This window comes from Sinocyclocheilus anshuiensis, unplaced genomic scaffold (assembly GCF_001515605.1).
Source record: "Sinocyclocheilus anshuiensis isolate Anshui unplaced genomic scaffold, SAMN03320099.WGS_v1.1 scaffold1804, whole genome shotgun sequence".
NCBI classification, from domain to species: Eukaryota; Metazoa; Chordata; class Actinopteri; order Cypriniformes; family Cyprinidae; genus Sinocyclocheilus; species Sinocyclocheilus anshuiensis.
This window is the reverse complement of record NW_015555844.1, coordinates 641991-661250: the sequence shown is the minus strand read 5'-3', so window position 1 is coordinate 661250 and position 19260 is coordinate 641991. Positions and strand designations below refer to the sequence as shown.

General features: G+C 39.6%; 1 protein-coding gene across 2 annotated transcripts in view; it reads left to right on the top strand.

Moving 5' to 3' along the window:
• Positions 1-8746: 8746 nt before the first annotated feature.
• LOC107675606 (metallophosphoesterase MPPED2) overlaps positions 8747-19260 on the top strand; it is a 56421-nt gene continuing 45907 nt past the window's right edge. Inside the window, exons 1-2 of one of the 2 annotated variants that reach the window (XM_016470009.1) lie at positions 8747-9592; positions 11984-12244. In XM_016470009.1, coding sequence (XP_016325495.1) covers positions 12117-12244 — 128 coding nt within the window. In that variant the 5' untranslated portion in view covers positions 8747-9592; positions 11984-12116. Of the gene's footprint in view, positions 9619-11983; positions 12245-19260 lie in introns of both variants that reach the window. The other variant, XM_016470010.1, reaches the window with a different exon arrangement.

Genomic DNA, 19260 nt, shown 5'->3' with positions numbered 1-19260 from the left:
GCCTGGGCTGTGGAGGGACGGCTGCCGTCCGTGAGGGAGCGGAGGAGTCGCCGCCGTTCGCCTGAGGCCGGAGCCTGCTGCCATCCGCCATGATGGGGAGGAGCAGGGAACGGGGGAATCCTGCCGGCTGCCCGAACCCGGAGGAGCCCGCCGTCCACCGGGCGGCGGAGGAGTGTCGGGCCGTCCACCGAGGGCTATCCAGTGCCGCCGCCAGGCATCGCGGAAGAGTTTACCCAGCTGGTGGAGGGCCAAGCGGCAGTGTGTCTGGGAACCGGAACGATTTTTTTTTTTCCTCTCTCCCCTCTCTCGTATCTGTCCCTCCTCATACTTCCGTCTCCGTTTCTCTCGCCTCGTGTCTGTCCTTACCCCCAGGTACGCCGCGGCCGCCGTGATCGGTTCCCCCGGAGGGGGGAGGGGGGGAGTAGAGCGCAGTCTCGGGAGTACCCCCCGGCCTGCGAGGGGCGATGGGGGTATGTGACGAGAGGGGCGGGGCCAAGAGCCGTGGGAACGGAGCGAGGCCGGTGGAGTAATTGATAATGAGCGACACCTGCAACACTCACCGGTCTCGAGTCCCACGGAGGAGCTCCGAAAGTATAAAAGGAGGAGTGACGACAGTGAAAGACGAGAAAGGACCAGGCCTGGAGTTTATTATGTGTTTTGTGTGCGGCAGTCGTCTGCGAGGGGCTGCCGCTTTACTTTCGTTTTGTGTTTGTTTTATTATTAAAGTATTTAAATGTTCGCCGGTTCCCGCCTCCTTCTTCCTGATCTACAAACGTTGTTACATGCACACTCTCAGAAAAAAAGCTACAAAACTGTCACTGGGGCGATGCCCTTTCAAAAATACTGTAACGTCTCGGTTACATATTGTAACCCTCGTTCCCTGAAGGAGGGAACGGAGACGTCACGTCGGTGACCGACGAATTGGGAATCTCGCTAGAGAGACCAATCTACATCGAGTGTAAACTAAACGAGCCAATGCCCATTGGCATGCGATGATTACATCCAGCGGCCGCTGATCGCAGCGCGAGTATAAACAGGGAGCAGATGCACCGCATACTCAGGTTTTCGTTGAGGAACCGAGCCAGTGACCCGGCTGCTCAGTAGGCCGGGGCTCGCAACAAGAAGGCCAGTCACTGTTGTCGTAGCACTACCCACTCAGTGAGATTGGATAACACTGGGAAAAAGTGTTATCCAATGCGGAGGATGGGGCTTGCGGAAGCCCCATCCTTCCCGAAGGAGGTTTCGGAAGCACTATTACACATATGAACAACCGTTTAGGTGCATATGGAAAATTAGAGGTGATTGTAACCCTCTCGAAAAATGGCAGAAGTCTGCCAGGGAAACACGGTCTCTGAGGCTATACCGTGGACTTCACACATATGGGATCCACTTAGGTCTCTACATATGGAACCCAGCCCTCTACCGGTTCTCACGGATTCATCGAGTGAGGGCCTGACACCGGACGTTCCGCCACGTCTGGTTGCCGAGGGGATGGAGGAGCTCGACAGGGTCTACAGTACGGACTCTCTGGAGTGGTTTTAGCAAGCTGACACTAAACCGAGGCCTCTCGGTGCTTCTACCCATTTGAGGTGAGAACACAGGAGGATACCAGTTCAACATGAAGGCTATAGAACCTAGCGAACATGTTGGGGGTCGCCCAGCCCGCAGTTCTACAAATGTCTGTCAGCGAGGCGCCATGAGCCAGCGCCCAGGAGGATGCAACACTTCTAGTAGAGTGAGCTCGCAACCTGAACGGGTAGGGCACACCTTGTGCTTGATAAGCCAGGGTAATGGCATCCACTATCCAGTAGGCCATCCTCTGCTTGGAGACGGCATTCCCCTTCTGCCGGCTTCCGTAACAAACAAAGAGCTGTTCTGAGGTCCTGAAACTTTGTGTCCGGTCCATGTACAATCTTAAAGCACGGAGACTCGTCGACCGAAAATGCATGCAGGTCCCCTACCCTCTTGATGGAGGCCAATGCGATCAGGAGCAGAAACTTCAGCTCAACTGACCGCAAAGGCTCAAATGGGCCCTGCTGTAGTGCTTTGAACACCAGAGACAGGTCCCAAGAGGGTATGGAGGGGGGCCGGGGAGCACGTTCCTGAGGGAGCTCAACTGGCTGCGAAGTGCTAGAGGAGTGGCGGTCCCTGGGAGGTTGGTTCCTCGGAGGGGTAGCCGCCACTGTGATCCTCAAACCACCCGAGCTACTGTCTGAAGTAGTCCTCCCCAGACTTCTGCCAGGAAGAGAACTAGATCGCGGCAGAGGCACCGGAACTCCACCCCTTTTGAGGTAATGGAGCCTGGTCCGCAACTCTGAGATGGTCATCTTCCCGCAATGAGAACATGACTCATCCACGAACGCCACTTCAGCGTGCTTAATGTCCAGGCACATGAGGCAGCGATCGTGACCATCACCCGGCACCCGGTAACGACCGCATCCAGAAACGCACGGGTGAACTGCCATCTTTAAAAAGACGTTCATCCGTGAATGTTCTTTTAGGAGTGCTCTTTTAGTTGTACTGAAGCACACAGGGGAGATGGCCGCCACAACACTACAGGGATAGTGTAGTCTGTAGTTTTCACTCAATCAACGAAGGTCTACAAACCTGCTGTAGGGCCGTAATACCCGCACAGAGAAGCTCCTTTGAGCACGCTGACTCGTCCGTACAATGAAGGCTTGGCAGGAGCAGAACGATAACACCGGTCGGCTCCGAAGCGAAAGGTTGGTTATGCAGTGCATCTGCTGCCTGTTTATACTCACGCTGCGATCAGCGGCAGCTGGATGCAATCATCGCATGCCAATGTGCATTGGCTCGTTTAGTTTACACTCGAAGTAGATTGGTCTCTCTAGCGAGATTCACAACTCGTCGGTCACCGACGTGATGTCGAGAGTGACCGACTGAAAGGGAACTAATATATACACTTTAGGTACTAATGTGTACTTTTAAGATTAATATAGACCATTTAGGGGTAAATAAGATATAAAGGTGTACCTTTTTGCATTTGTACCTTAGGGTACCGCCCCAGTGACAGCTTTAATTTCTGCGAGTTTATGTATAAATGTATATTTTTTTCTTGCTGGAATAAAATCTGTTAATTTCAATGTTTCCACACAACGCACATTGTTTTAGGTTACATGACAAAACTTTCAGTTTTGTCAAGATTCACTCCAGTTATCACTGCCAAACCTTGTCACCGCATTTGGCCAAATAGCTCTAACATGCATCCAAACAACTGAGAGCTCTGAGCTTTCAAGAAATTAAACAGTGCGGTTTGTTTGCTTTCATTCCAAATGAGTCTGAAATTTCATTAGAACCGAGAGCCCAAGAACATCAAGCCTCTCAATAGGCTTAACAGCACCCATGATTTCTCTTTTCTCGTTGAATATGGGGAGACTATAAAAATGTAATCAATACGTTCTAAATCAAATTGGTTTTCATATTTGTTCCTTTCAAAATATAATGTGCAATCATGGAGTGCATGAGCCTGCAGTCTGATTTATTTGATTATTGGGGACAAAGAAGACGTCAGCCTTGTGTTTCATTGCAGGTCTGTTGAGTGATTGAGAGGGATGAGAATGAATGTTTGACAAAGAGTGAAATAAAGACGCTACAGAGACAAACATCGCCTGCCACACACATACACATACACACTCACACAATTCTCAGAGCAAAACAGCATCAACAACCACAGCAGGGTGGAAAGCAATGAAACTGTTATATCGTCTGAGACGCACAGACTTTGTGGTCCAGATATATCACACACTTCTATCTAAAGCTAAACAATATATACATATATTCATGATTCACATGCATTATTCACATGAGAGACAATTTCATGTGGTATATCGGAGGCCATAAAGTCTAAATGCATTATTGCAAGTGCATATATGACCATCGTGTAGTAAAAGTGCAGCTGGTTCACCGCTGACTAAAATGAATGTTTACACTCAGATGCCAGCATGATTACACATGCACTTTTATCCAAATTTGTCAAGAACACTATTCTATATAATTTGTAATAAATATATCTAACATAATATAAGAATGATTCTTTATATGGCAATTTGTAACTTCTTTTCAATGTAACTTCTTTAATAAAAATATTTTTAAAATAGTTTTATTTTATTAAAATATTATATTTTTAAATAAATAAATATCAGAATAAATTGGGATTACAACATGCTTAAATGATGCACAAATAAGTTTGCATTTAAATATATGTATTTTTCAAATTTAATTTAATTAATTAATTAATTAATTAATTTTCTTAATGTACTGTGTGTGTGTGTATGTGTGTATACACGTTAACATATAAATAATATTAAAATTATTTTGTATAACATTACCTATGTTTTTATAATTAATGTTATAAAAAAAACTTTTTAAAAGGCTTAATTTTCTTAATGTATTTTATGTAGAGATATATAATAAATATATAATTTACTATTTATTTTAATGGGTTAAATGGGTCAAAATTTGCCACAGACATTCACCTCATTAGCTTTTGTTCCATATTCTCTTATGCAACATAAACTTGCATTTGCTACTTGCTTTTGCTGCATGTGACCCTTACAAACACGTCAAGCCGTTGTTGTTTCACACTGCAGTTGCTGTCAATATCCCATCTCTACAATAAACCTGTTTTCTGTTCTTCCTTGTTTTATTGTCACACTTTCAGAGCCGATAGGGAGAGAGAGGGTAGAGTGATTGATCCATCTCTGTGGTTTAGCATTAGCGGAGGGGAGAGATGGGATTGAGAGTTCAGTCTCTCTGAAGAGAATCAACTTCACTCTGGATTCTGAATTCTCAAACACAGACACTCAAAGAATTAAGAAAAGTAAGAGGTGAAGAGAGGGTCAACACTCCAACTTTCTTATTTTTTCAGATAGATTCAAGGAATTTTACATCTATCTATCTATCTATCTGTCTATCTGTCTGTCTGTCTGTCTGTCTGTCTCTTTATCTATCTAATGTTCTGTCGTTCTATTGTGTGTAGGGGTTGAGGTGTTCTGGTCAAATGCCAGTTGCACTTTAGTGAAAGAGCAACTTCAGTGACGACTGAGCTGTCTCTATGAGATGTGCTGTTACAGAACAACAGACCTTTGTAAACCCTGTCAAAACATGACAAGAGGCCATTCCATGTTTTGTAGAAGCAGCATTGTGACACAGTGAGTTCTCACCCTGATCAGTGCTCCAGTTCTCCATGACTTCCGAAAGGTAATACGTGTAGCGCACAGCCGCACACCCTTGGACCCACAGGCGCAGAGCTGTCAAAGCGACAATGAACAAAACACTGGGTTAAACTTTAGAAATGCAACCTGATATTTTACAGATATCTGTACTACTTAAAAGTCTGTTTTCTACTTAAATATATTTTAAAGTGCAGTTTTTTATGCAGTATTTCTATGATGGTGAAGCTGATTTTCAGAACCATTACTCCAGTCTTCAGGGTCACATGATCCATCAGAAATCAATGTAATTTGCTGATTTGCTGCTTCTGAAACATTTCTTATTATTATCAATACTAAAAACATATGTGCTACTTAATATTTTTTGTGGAAACCATGATATATTTTTACAGGATTCGTTGAAAAAGAACTGCCTTTAAAAGTCTTTACTGTCGCTTTAGATCAATTTAATGTGTCCTTTCTGAATAAAAGTATGATTTTCTTTTTTAAAAATCGTATTGATCCAAAACTTTTGAACGTTATCTAAAAAAGTATTATACAAATGTGCTGTTTTACTGTCAACATGAAAATATTGTTTGAATATTTAATATTTTATTTTAATTAAGTTGTGAATGCTGTTTCATGACACGTATTATAATAATTCATATTTATTTATATTCATTCGCTCCCATGTTTTCTGCATCTCATCTCTACTGTGTCTTGGTGTACTAATGTAGTTTTTAAACATGGCATTGTGCACTATAAAGATTGTTTGTGTTCACCATTTATAAAGACTGGAATACAATACACGACTTTGCACAGATTTACAATCTGGAGGAGTCGATGCTATACAAGCCATGGGTCAGTCTGAAGATTTTGGATAGTTGGAGTTGAGTGATTTTACAGAAAATCACATGGTGTGTGATTGGCAAGTTTATATTAGCTTCAGGCTATGATTCAATCCAGTCATAGGATATCAAACTTGTTTGATATTTTGAGCCAATTTCATAACGTTTGTATTGTATCTCCACACACGTTTTTATGTTTTTGTGTGAGCTTGTTGTGTTCAGAAAGACTTCAAAATTGTGTGGTGTTTTCCAACCTAAAGTTGCTTTGGATAAAAGTGTCTGCTAAATAAATAAATATAAATGATGACATTAATGTCAAGGTGTGAATTTGGGCCCTTAAAATTGGATTGATATCAGGCAGATTCAGTATTTGGCTGCTTAGAATCAGCAGTCAGCCTCTGCTGGTAGATCTCGTAACTACACCATTTGGTTTCTCTATTGAAGTGAAGTGACATGTGACATGTGGCCAAGTATGGTGACCCATACTCGGAATTAGTGCTCTGCATTTATCCCATCCAAAGTGCACACACACAGCAGTGAACACACACACACCGTGAACACACACCCGGAGCAGTGGGCATTTTTTGCTGCGGCGCCCGGGGAGCAGTTGGGGGTTCGGTGCCTTGCTCAAGGGCACCTCAGTCGTGGTATTGAAGGTGGGAGAGAGCGCTGTACATTCACTCCCCCCACCTACAATCCCTGCCGGTAGGAGACTCAAACCCGCAACCTTTGGGTTACGAGTCCAACTCTCTAACCATTAGGCCACGACTTCCTGAAGGCCATTCAGAAGCTGGTGTATTCTGAAGAAGTCATTTTTTGCAAGCCACATACACATTGCAAATATTTTGCTGTATTATAGTAGATGTTTTAGAAAAGAGCTGGGCTGTTTTTGGAGGCTTTTAAAAATGTGAAATATATTTTTTGCTGTCGGAAGCCTTTGACATCACATTTAGGATAGTCATCTGTGAAGGGTTTGTGTCCATTCTGTCATCAGTTGATCAGCATCAAGATGTAATTTTGGCTATAGAATGATTAGTCACATGACATTTTATAGCTCAAGTGATTGGCTCAAAAAACTGAGCATGAGCAAAGATCCAAGGTTGTGTATTTTCGTAGGTTGACATTGATGTGAATAGGAATGTTCTCGGATATCCTTTTCCAGGTATTACAGACCTACTTGTTTAGAATATAATATTTTAAGATGTAGATTTATAAAATAAATCCTTTTGACTTAAATTAATTCAGTCATGCAGTGCAATATTATATGAAATCCAATTATATTTTTCTCTTCTCCTCTCATTCTCTATAGTCTTGATTTCCTAATCCAAAGAGTGACCAATTGTGTGATCGACACATAAATCTGTGTGTGTGTGTGTGTGTGTGTGTGTGTCTGTGGTTCTATCTGTCTGAGAGCCCCTTGTGCCCCCTCTGCTAGATTTGTGTTAAGAGAAAATCACCCACCACCATCACACAGAATCTATCCCACCCTCCCGGTTAATATGGCTTTTATTCCATTTCCATTTTCATGGAGTCATTTTGCCCCTCTTTTATAGAAGGTCATAAAATATATAGTGAATTTTTTAAGCATTCTGCATAACATTTACATTTTCTATTGTATAGATGTGATCAGGGAAAGGAGACTGAATAAAACATTCATGTCAGAGGCCATTTCTTCAGTGACATTTGAAGCTGTATCTATCATCGCTCTCTCTCTCACTCTAGTGCAGGCAGGGGGACAAATGATGGTGCGGTGTTTAACGGCGGCCTCTGCGAATAAAAGTCCTACTCTGCCTTCACATTATTGCCCGCTGGCTAGTTGATGAAAACACATTTTCCAGAGATAAGAGAAAAGTCAAATAGAAATGTCGCTTAGTTGTGTGTGGTTTGCGTGTATTCGTGTGTGTGGGTTTGTGAAAATTGAAACATGTCAGTGAAAAATCCACATTTCAAACATTCACCTTCTTGCATCACGTAACAGTAATGCAAAGCAGCTACAGTCCAATGCCGTCATTTCACTTAGCAAGGATTTCAGTGTGATTGTAGCTTGAAGACACTGAAAGAAAACACAAAACTAAATGCAGGCATGATGAAATGAAAAGCAATGTTAAAAATGAAAAATTTTTCAATTAGCCCCGTCATGATTTTTACAGCTTTTATACTTGACATGTGAACTGATTTGATTGGTCTGAATGAGCAGAGTGGGCAGGGCAATAATTTTCAGAGGCTAAATGGGAAAAGCAACGTTCACTTATAAGGTCTATTATATTTACAAAACACTAGAAACTAAAAGAAACTTATGAATTTCGACCATATTTCACTTTAAATTACTTTTTAAAATCATTTAATTTAGTATACTCTATTCTTTTAAATTGTAATTTTGTGCAGTTGTGCTTTTTGTTTAACAGGTAACCAAATGAACACAAGTGTAATGTGAGTTTCTCTCTGTGTGTGTGTGTGTATATATGTCTCACATTACACTTGTGTTCAGTTGGTTCTGTTAAAACAAAAAGCACAACTGCACAAAATTACAATTTAAAAGAAATTATGAAACCGTCTTTTCGAGTGTCTATAGCTTGTTTATGAGTAATGATATATGCAATTATTCCTTAGAGCACTAAACTAATTTGTCTCTCTCTCACACACCTACACACACTAAGTGGCTCAATTGAGTTTTAGGAAGAAAAGTTGCTTTTTAATGTTATGTTTCATATTGTTCTTATTTTGACACCCACAAGTCTAACGCAGTCAGTCTGAACTGAACATATCGCTCACATACACTTTAACACATTTAACTGGTATGCCATAATTCATTTCCTATAATGTAATGTCATGTTAAAATTAAATCAGGAATAATAGTATTCAATGGCAAGAGGGTTTGTTTCTTTGTTCACAATTTTGTTGTATATTTTCTATGAACAAAGTAGCTGGGATTTCTGTTATTGTAATAGCTCTTGAGGTTTTGTTACATAATTTCAACATAAAATGAAAACCAAAAAGTAGCTCATTTTACATTTCATTCAGTCATACATAGAAAACTTTGCAAACATCACTTCATTTTGACAGTAACAAAGACCCAGTGCTCTCTCTCTCTCACACAGTGTGAAGTAAATCTTGGTGTCTCCTTTAAAATGCAACCCAAATAAGCACTTCCTCCAGGTACTTTAGGTCCTATCAGGTTTGATTAAATCAATGCACTAAAATGCAAAAAAGAACACTGCAGAAAGACGCGAACATAAGCAGCAGAAGAGGGTCTCTCCTCTCCACGTGTGAACACATATCATGGCAGACTCTTCTGAGGGAGGGGAGGAGTGTGACCACACACACACACTCGCTCCGCCATGCTAGTACGGAGGCTATGCTCTCGTCGCTGCTCTCTGACCCCAGTGGCAGTCCTGTCTTCCTCTTCTGCGGTCTAGACCCACTCCCCCTCTCCGCCAGTCAGAGCGAGGCTCTCGCCGCCTGCCTGCGCCGCTTTCCTCGCCAGCTTCGCCGGAGGGTCTCCCAGAGTCGAGGGTCCTGCCCCTGCCCGGCTCCGAGTGCCACCTCTTCGGCTACCGACATCTGCATTCCCCGGTGTGTATGGAGCAACATCTTTAGAGGTGGGCGAGAGAGAAAGAGGGTCTTCCAACCTCTTCTGCTGTGTTATGCAGCCTGGAAATGCACGCTTAGACAGGGAGCGAGAAAAAAATAAGACACAAAAGGGTTAGAGGTGGCTTGTTATTGAGCGGCGGTGTCAGCGCGGCCACTCACCCAGGGAACGATCACCCTTCGCGGCAAGCGTGTTGGACACATTTACGCGCGACTTTGCGTGTTTTTAACAGGAAATATCGGGGATATTGTAGTCGGGGGTGATGTAGGTTCAACTTCATCTCTTGTGCTCTCTCTCTGAAGAGTGTAGTCCGCACTTGAAGCATGATTTGCAGCCTTTATTTTGATCGTTCCCTCGCATTGTTCAGCCGGAAGCGGTAGAGTTGTGCGCAAATAAATATCACGCGGGGATAGACGTTATATATTAAACACAACGGCAGGTTTTTACGCAGCTATGCTAGTGGTTGCTAGCTAGCTGAGCTGAGGTGAGGAAAGCAATGTTTTATTTTTTGTTGCAAAATACGCAGGTTAATGAGGATGAATGTTGTTTTATGCAGAAATTGAGCATTTTTAAAAACGGTTTGATTTACGTTCAACAAACTAGTATATCACCTGTAGAGTTATTTGTAATTTACTGAAAGAGTTTGACGTGAAATCAAAGATAACTTAATGACAGATAACGTTACGTGGAAATAATTGTAGTATACAACATATCGTATAATGTCGTGTATGATAATACTTTTAAATTAAGTTAAAATGAATGTAATTATAATTATGGTTGTTATTTGTATGTCATTAGTACAGTACTGTAGATTTAAATACAGTAAGCATAACTAACTATAATGTGTTACAGTTAAGTGAAAAAAATGAAATGAAGACTTTTGCAAAATAATACTTATAATATTAATGGTATGAAGTAAAGCTACAGAGATATTGAAGAGGGAACGGGAAAACAAGATTCATAAATTAGACAAGACTCATAAATTATTCATCAAAAAAACATCGAATTGATTGACAGAATACTACTGACTAATTCTTGCATGTCCAGAACTACAGAACAAAATGCAAGAATTCAGAATTCATTTGCATCACATTTGAAATGCTTTCAGTCTTGTACACATTTAAATTGTAAATGTGTACACGTGTCTTGCCTTGCCTTACACATTTAAATATGTTGTATTTAGTTAAATAAAATGATTTTTACACACACCTGGCTGGTACAGTAGATAGATAACATGGAGAGAGCAGTGTCACTCATTACTCAATTTTTAGGATGTACGATGATGGGTTGTTGTCTCATTAAATGATGTGTAGTAAGGTGTCAAATCTAAATCTAGTGCGGTAAACCAGTATTTAATCAAAAACACAAAAACGTACTTTGTGGCGGGTGTTCCTGTGCAGAATAGTGATTATTATTTATGCATTAATTTAAACATTAAATATTATAATGGTCATTGTAATTGTTTCCCATATATATAATTTTCTTTTATTTGTATTATATTTAAATATTTTTCAAAGAATAAGATACAAACTGACAGCAACATGCTATACATTTTCTACAGTAAATATGTTATAACATATTTTTAAGTAAATGAATGAAAGTTGTTTTGAGAGGGTTCGATTTTGTAGTCGGCTGGAGATGTTGATTCGCTGCTCACCTTTCTGTTTCTCAGCTTTTTCTGTTAAGTTTTGTTTTCAACACTTTTGCTCAGGTTTTGTTGTCAGTTTGATTAGTCAGTTCAGTTGAGTTTTGGATCATGGTACTGTTATATTGCTCAGTCATTCATCTGTCATTAGACACTGTTAAAGTTTTGGTTAAGTTTGCAGCTGGAGTTTGTGTTGTTGATTTTAGAGGAGATTCTGAACAACTTTATTAGTGATGAGCATACAGTTGTTTTTATAATAAATTCAAAGTGGAAATTATATGAAACTCATTATAAATTGTAATTTTGAGATGTCTGCCAGAAAAGCTTTAAATATTTAATCAGATGTATTCTAGAATAAATGTGTGTGTTTATTGTAGTAACATCTAATTTAACTTTTTTCTTTACAAGACGAAAATATACTTTAATATGACTAAATAAACCTAAAAAAACCTGTCATTTTTAGGTAGAAATTAATGATTTTCCATTTTCACTTTTATTTTGCAGTGAATTACTCTTTACATTCATATAAAGAATATAAAATGGATAATAGACATTCAAGCAAGCAATTACTGTACATAATTAAAATTTTGCACAATACAACTACAACTATTTAGTCATTTCAATGTCTTCCCTTGTTTTACCATGTATATTTTTATGTATTACTCATACATTCATTTTATGCAATTGATTTCACATCATAATCTTTTTTTCTCTCACTGTATCTTTACAGATAGTATCTCGTCCTCCATCTCGGCACTTTCAAGGGTTCTTTTCCGTGTTTAAGTGGTGGTTCTGAAGGATGCTGACTGCGTGGGTCGCTCCAGGGTCCTGGTGAAGTGTCTCATGTGTCACGTGGAGAAAGAATGGCCCACGGAATGCCGTCACAAGGCAAAGTGACCATCTCGGTGGACGAGTACAGCTCCAACCCCACGCAGGCCTTCACCCACTACAACATTAACCAGAGCCGCTTTCAACCGCCACACGTGCATATGTGAGTAACAAGGGACAATGCACAGAAATACAGACCTGTTTGCTTTTTTTATGCATTCCGTTTAGTTTCGTTTTTAGCTATTTTGTTTTTTGCTCACTTTGAAATTAAGAAATGCATCAATTCATACTTTATTCCTGGTCTGTCAGGCTCGCAGTATCACAAAGCCTTATATGTCCAACATGGTGTTTGTTCCTGAATAAGCAAACTTTGTAATAGGTTTGGACTGCATCAGACACAAGATACCTTTAATAGCATAATGGTCTACACGGGTCAAACAGAAATAGATAGTTACGATTACGATTTTCAGGCTCTTGGTTTTTATATCGACCTCAGCTGTGGCACAATATTACATATTTCAGGTGAAACGTACACCGAACTCTTTGTCAAATACATTTTCATGCACTGCATTATGTGCAATTTAAAACCGGATTGTTCACTCCACGTGTAGCGGTTTGTGGTTTGGAGGAAAAAGTCTTTGCAGCAGACATGCTGTTTGAGCATTATTCATTTTTGGGTAAGGTCTTCCAGACTGTTGAATGTGATGCTAAAATTACTACTGTAGCATGCTGGTGTTATTACAAAAGCTTTTACACTATTTCAATTCTTATTGTCCGTTTGATAGGCTGATAATTTTGCATGATCCGTTCAGTTAAAGTATAAAGCGAGCCGTTTTAACACAGCAAGTGTTTTTGAGCTGTAACATGATGAAGATTAAAAAGGCTGCATCGTTATTTAAAGCCAGTGGTGTTTGCATCACCCGGTAAAATCGTGTTTACCAGAGGCTAGCGTTGCTGGACATAAACACACACAACTGCACATTTGCTTGAAGAAATGGGGGACGTTTAGAAAAGGCCATGTTTTTGGTTTCTAGTTAGCATGCACTGTGATTTGCTTTACTTTAAAGCTGCATCTACCTGATCTGGTCCTTAAAGTCGGCCTGAAATAAAAAAAAATAAATAAAATAAAAATCTGTGAAATTTATGGAGAAAAAAAACAGTAGCTGTGGTTGCCTGAACTTTACTGTAAAAAAATATGGAAGCAATATTCTCATATTGAAATTAAATTTACAGTAAACAATGTGTATAATTTATAGCTGAAATAATGTTAATATACCAAATTACTAAAATCTGTTTTTTACATTTATAATATACTAATAACCAGCTTAAAAACACATATGGTCAAGAGAAGATGTAACGTAAATCCCTAATGTACATGACTAATAAGAAAAACAAAGAAGAACCGTAATTTCAGGGAAAACCCATCAAATGTGAGCTGTCACAGAATTCTGGGAATGTATGTGTATGTTTTTTTCACCGTGAATTATAAGATGACTTCTCTTATGAGTTCTTTTGCACTTTCAAAAACTGTACATTTAACAGTATTTCACTGTAAATTACATGAAATATCCCATTAGAGCTATTACAGATTTTCACTATAGTAGGGCTGTCAAAAAAAAAATAGAATTTCGAATATTCGTCTAATTTAAAATAAAAATCCACAATTTTAGGTGTGCGTCAGGTTGCCTTATCAGTGGCGCACGAGATGCGATGACGATATAAGTGTCATTGCATTTGAATGTTTTTGTTAGTCTATCCAGTTGAACCCACTAGATGCAGCGCTGCTACGTTGTTCATTCAAAATATTGCGGGAAAAAAGAACATCAATGCGGAGATGATGTTGTTTATGTCAAAACCGAAACCAAACCGTTCACACAGGAAGCATATTTATCACATTTTCTAGAGGGGCGTCTATCACCGTTGCACTCGCGTCTCGCACAAGAGAGCGGCATGTTTAGAAAGCCATGTAAAATTAATGTAATTTCAACTTTTTAAAAACATGTCTCAAGACTTTATGACGGGTTTTCCCCATCCTACTGCATCTCAAGTTTTTAAATGAAGAAAATACTCTTTATGATTGGTTTTCGTTCCTTTGTATTAAACTATACATACATGCATGATTCTGTTTTGTTTCTAATTGTTTAAGCAACTTTAATTATATAAGGTTTATAAACATTATTTTAAAAATTATGCACTTTTTTCAAAGTTAGTCGTGTTATTTTATGATGCTTTGAAGAAACGTGCATAATATTTTGTTCGATGCGCCCTCTTGTGGCCTCAGGAGAGAAGCCAAAAGCTTTTTTTCCCACCTAACTGAAATTATGCCTTTTAAATTTGAATATAATTCGAATATTGATAATATTTGAGTACAAAATTCGAATTTAGTTTTTCAGCCATTTTGACAGCCCTACACTATAGAGTAAGGGAATTTTTTTACCGTTAAATTTATGATCATATTGTTTAGGGCTGCACGATAAATCGCATGCGATATTTAATGCGCATCTTGTCAGAAAGCCGGTTCTGTAATCAGCGGTAAATCTCCATCACCTGCATGCTTTCACATTGAGCAGCATTAACTACACAGAGCCGTTGTTCACTGACGAGCTGCGCAAAAAATCACGCGAATATGAACGTGGTTTTGCGCAGCTCGTCAGTGAACAACGGCTCTTTGATTACAGAACCGGCTCTACTGATAAGATGCGCGTTAAATATCGCATGCGATTTATCGTGCAGCCCCAATATTGTTAGTTAATTTAAATGGTACATTTTTAGATTACCTGGAAAACAATTTTTTTTTTTTTACAGTGTGAACTGACGTTCGAAACCCGTTTTATATCAGTAGCATATTTCTTTGTGAATGGATACAAAAAAATGTAGGTTTGCAATTGTCCATTGAGAGTTATTCTTTGTGGCAGTTCCACGCTAGAGTTTGCAGTAAAATTTAAAAGACTAGCTAGTTGGTTGATGTCAGCTAAGAAGGAAAGATGCTCCAGAGAAAGATTATACATATTTTTTTTACTTTGGAATAATATAGATGAATTGGCTTAAGAAACCGGCTCAGTTTGGATTTCACGCTGACTTCATGCAGCCCTCGTGTAGGTGGTTTAGCAGGGAATTTTGTGACACTACACAGTAGACGTTGTGTGTTCAGACGATCGTGGCCACGACCCAGTTATGCACATGATGGCCCCTGTGCATCGACAGCAATTACCCTCGTTAAGGCTCGCCAACGTGACCCCAGGAGTCAGAGGAAGACTTTTTCTTTTTTGCAGCACTCTGGCCAAGAACTAGCACGTTTGACAGTTTTGATTCCCTCCCCTTTCTTTTAGGCACCTATGTTTTTTTTTTCTCCCCTTGTTTGCATGGAACGAATTCACAGCAGCAGAAAGCATATGCTCTGGTGCTAGTCATGTCGCCTCAACTAGTGGAGCTTGTGTGATTTTTGGGAAGATTTATGGAAAGGAAATGCTGAGCACATTGCTTAACAATATCTAAAGCTGACATTTTTTTTTACACTTTAATTTTTAAAGTGTTTAAAAGGCAGCACTCGATTAAAACTCTTCTTCTCATCCACAACGTTTTTGTGTAGATAATTTGAGCCTCAGATTTGCATTACTTTGCTGGGGTTTTTTTAAAGAGAGAAATTACTTAAGAAATGTAAGATTTAAAGTTTGAAAATGTTGATAGTGTTTCAGAATCTAAAATACTGCATTGTGATTTGATCTTTCTTGCATTTATTTGTATACTGCATTGCAATTGGTCTTCTCTCTTGTGCTTATTTGCATATTGAAATGTGATAAGTCTTTTCTTTTTTGCATCTATTTAACCACATAGCTGGCTTTGCACTGAAGTTAACGTTGCGTTTTATGTTTATTCTCAATGACAAATTTCTGATGCAGCATTTACGCAGAACCAAAGCTTAAATTCCAAATTACCTAAAGCTTTAACTATACTTTTGCTGCCTTGTAAGCACTGCTAGTCTAGTTATATTTTTTATTTACTGTCTCCCCTACATCCTTTTTTATTTGTTCCCTCTCTTTCTTTTTCTCTCCCTATCTTCTTTGTGATTGAAATCGGTTGTTCACCTGCTCCCTCATTACCCCTCCTCCCCACAGCCGCCTTACACCTGAAATTGGTTGTTGCCTTTTTTTCTTTTTAACCTGATCTAACAGAAATAACAGAGCACGGCCCGGCAGCTCCTGTGCCTTTATTTCTCCAGCCCTCTTTAATAAGAGTGTAATTGATCTTTGGCTCTGTTGCCTTGCTCTTTAATGTGCACGTGTTCAGGCCTGAATGGATGCCAGCCTAAAAATACTCGGCTGTTCAATACAAAGTAGATCGATTATGAAATCACAAAGAGAAAATGGAAAAAACTATAGTCCTGTTTTCGATAGATTCATCAATGGGATAATGCTTTAAGTAGTGAATGTGAATTTGCAGTCTGAATTGAATGTGATATAAAATGAAAAATTCAAGAAAACATGCAGCATGTCCAATGTAGTCTGATTCGCAAGCAAATGACTCTTATGAGCTGATTCATTTTTAGGAAAAAAACACGGATTGTGATTCATAAACAAATGACTCTTGAATCATTCAAAAAGAGTTACCGTTTGGAATCAGTCTGTCAAGTTGTTCCCTACTGAACTTCACATTATGAATGATGTCTGTCTCGAAATGAAGCAAATTTAGTGTACTTAAGGTTTATGAATTAATTCTCTATCATTACTAACTTGATTAATTAAAATCAATTAATAGAAAAATAATAAAAATGCATTTCGCTAGGATTGCAATTGCAATATTGCGCACTTCGTTTGTAAGTCTGCAAGACTGAATTATCCCTCACTTTTCCCCTCTCTTTCTCTTTTTTTTTTTTCATTGTGCGGCTCTGATCGGCTTCCTCTAGCCTTGTTAATTTCTCAACCTTTGAATAATTAAAACGCTCATAAAAGTGCGAAGCGTTTAAGAATTTCAACTCGACGTTCATTTCATCCCAGCCACGGGGAAGAAGAGGGTGTTCATATCGAGCTAAACGAATGCAGAATGCTTTCTAGCGCACAAACGAACCACAGAATTTTGTATCCGCTTTGAATTCAGTGTTGTTTGAATTACGTCATGTATTTATCTTATTGCTGGACAGGAGGAGAAATAAGAATATTGTTGCTTTACGAAGTCTGTTTCTCTTTTCGTTTGAAAAAAATCATTGCTTTTTTTTTTTTCCATTGATGAAAGGCATGCAGAAAATTCTTCTTCTAAAAGAGGATATGGTGACTAGGCTAGTTCGGATGCATTGACGTGCTGTGTACGAGCAGGTTTTACCGCACCTGTCTTTAGAGATTTATGTTCGGCACATTTACGTCATCTTTGTAAAGCACATTGAGTGACAGGAATCGAGTGCAGTACGTACGTTCGTGTGCGCATCCGCATGCGATGCGTGTAAAGGAAGTGCATGGGATTGAAAATATTGGAACTAGTGGGGCTTTGCGTGGACTGTAATTGCAGTAAGCACTCTAGCCAGCCTCCGTAATGCAGATGTCCCGCAGAATTAAATCAGAACTCTCTCTCGTTCCGGCGGTTCCTCCAAAAGGCCTGAACTCTTTCTTTCAGGGGGGGGCAGGTCTGGGACAGGTCTGTACGTTTGAAGTTTTTTTTTTTTTTTTCCAGCACAGGCGACCGTGCACTTCCCTTCCAGACAAACGGCACTGTGGCCGGGACAGAGACACGGGGAGAAGTGAAGATCCTGTTAAATCGATTGGCTAAAATGTCCCACTTCAGTCGCAGATAAAGGACGTCTGACTTGCTAGTTCTGAATAGATTATTCGTTAAGATTAGATTGGCCTCATACTCTGCTTTAGATGTCACGGTGGACTGCATTGCATGCTCTGTAACTTTTCCTTCAATTGGTTCTGTAAGATTGAAGGAATCTGTTTTATAACAGCCACTTCAGGATTAACTGTTTCAGCTCTAAAGTCTGCAGTGTTAAAGCATTCTGAATCACAGAAAGTGTCCTTAGCTCACCAAGGCGTATTTATTGATCAGTAAAAACGGTAATATTGTGAAATAATATTACAATGTAAAATAACAGTTTTGTCATTTGAATACATTTTGAAATCTAATTTATTCCTGTGGTGGCAAAGCTGAATTTTCAGCATCATTACTCCAGTGTCACATGATCCTTCAGAAATCATTCCAGTATGCTGATTTGTTATGCTAATACAGCTTTTATTTGAAAAATAAATCTTTTTTTAACTATTACAAATGTCATTTTTGATCAATGTAATGCATTCTTCCTGAATAAAAGTAGGCTATTCATTTCTTTCTTTAAAAAATCTTACTGACCCCAAAGTTTTGAATGGTAGTTATTAGTGGTCGACCGATATATCGCCAAGGCCGATATATCGGCCGATATTTGGCATTTTTTAAATATCGGCATCGGCCGATAAGTTTTCCTGTTTGGCCGATGCGTTCGAGGCAGGACTTTTATTTTGACGGCGCTGACAGCATTCTCCCTCTTGTTCGCTGTTGTCGTTAACAGTTCTGTCTAATACGGACAGAAATCTGTCTAATAACAACCCTCTACATTGCGAGTAAATCACTCGCATATGCGACTAAATCTTACTCTGGGCGACTAAATAATGTCTAACATTAGCCATTGGCTAATAAATTCTTAGATTTTACACGCCAGTATGTGTGTGAGAGGCGTTCAACACAGATTTTCACTCGATAAACACGCTGACTGAGCGCTTGAGAGTTTCGCTCTCCGTCAAGCGATCTGTACTATTTGGATGCGCTCAATGAATCATGTCATGTACTCAATGGATGCGCAGTATGTAACACGCAACGCACCTGTATTTGACGTACCGTAAACTAGTGTGAAGGCGCACGACTCGCCGCCGCTTTACTGATAGCACTGTGTTTCTCACACATGCAAAGAGAGAGAGCGAGAGTCTTGCATACCACGCTGAATCGACGCGCTACATGTAAACCATATTCTTTGTTGTATTTTCCTGTCAAAATAACAGAGTTCATTTAGAATTATTCAGCTTTTAAGAACAAGCAGAAGATATGCCGGTTTCTCGGCAGTGGGCGGAGCTAATGCGCGAACAGCTCTCGTTGGCTGGCGCTAATCTATTACCGTCTCCGTTTTGATTTCAGCAAATCAGTTCGAGCGAACGCTGACAA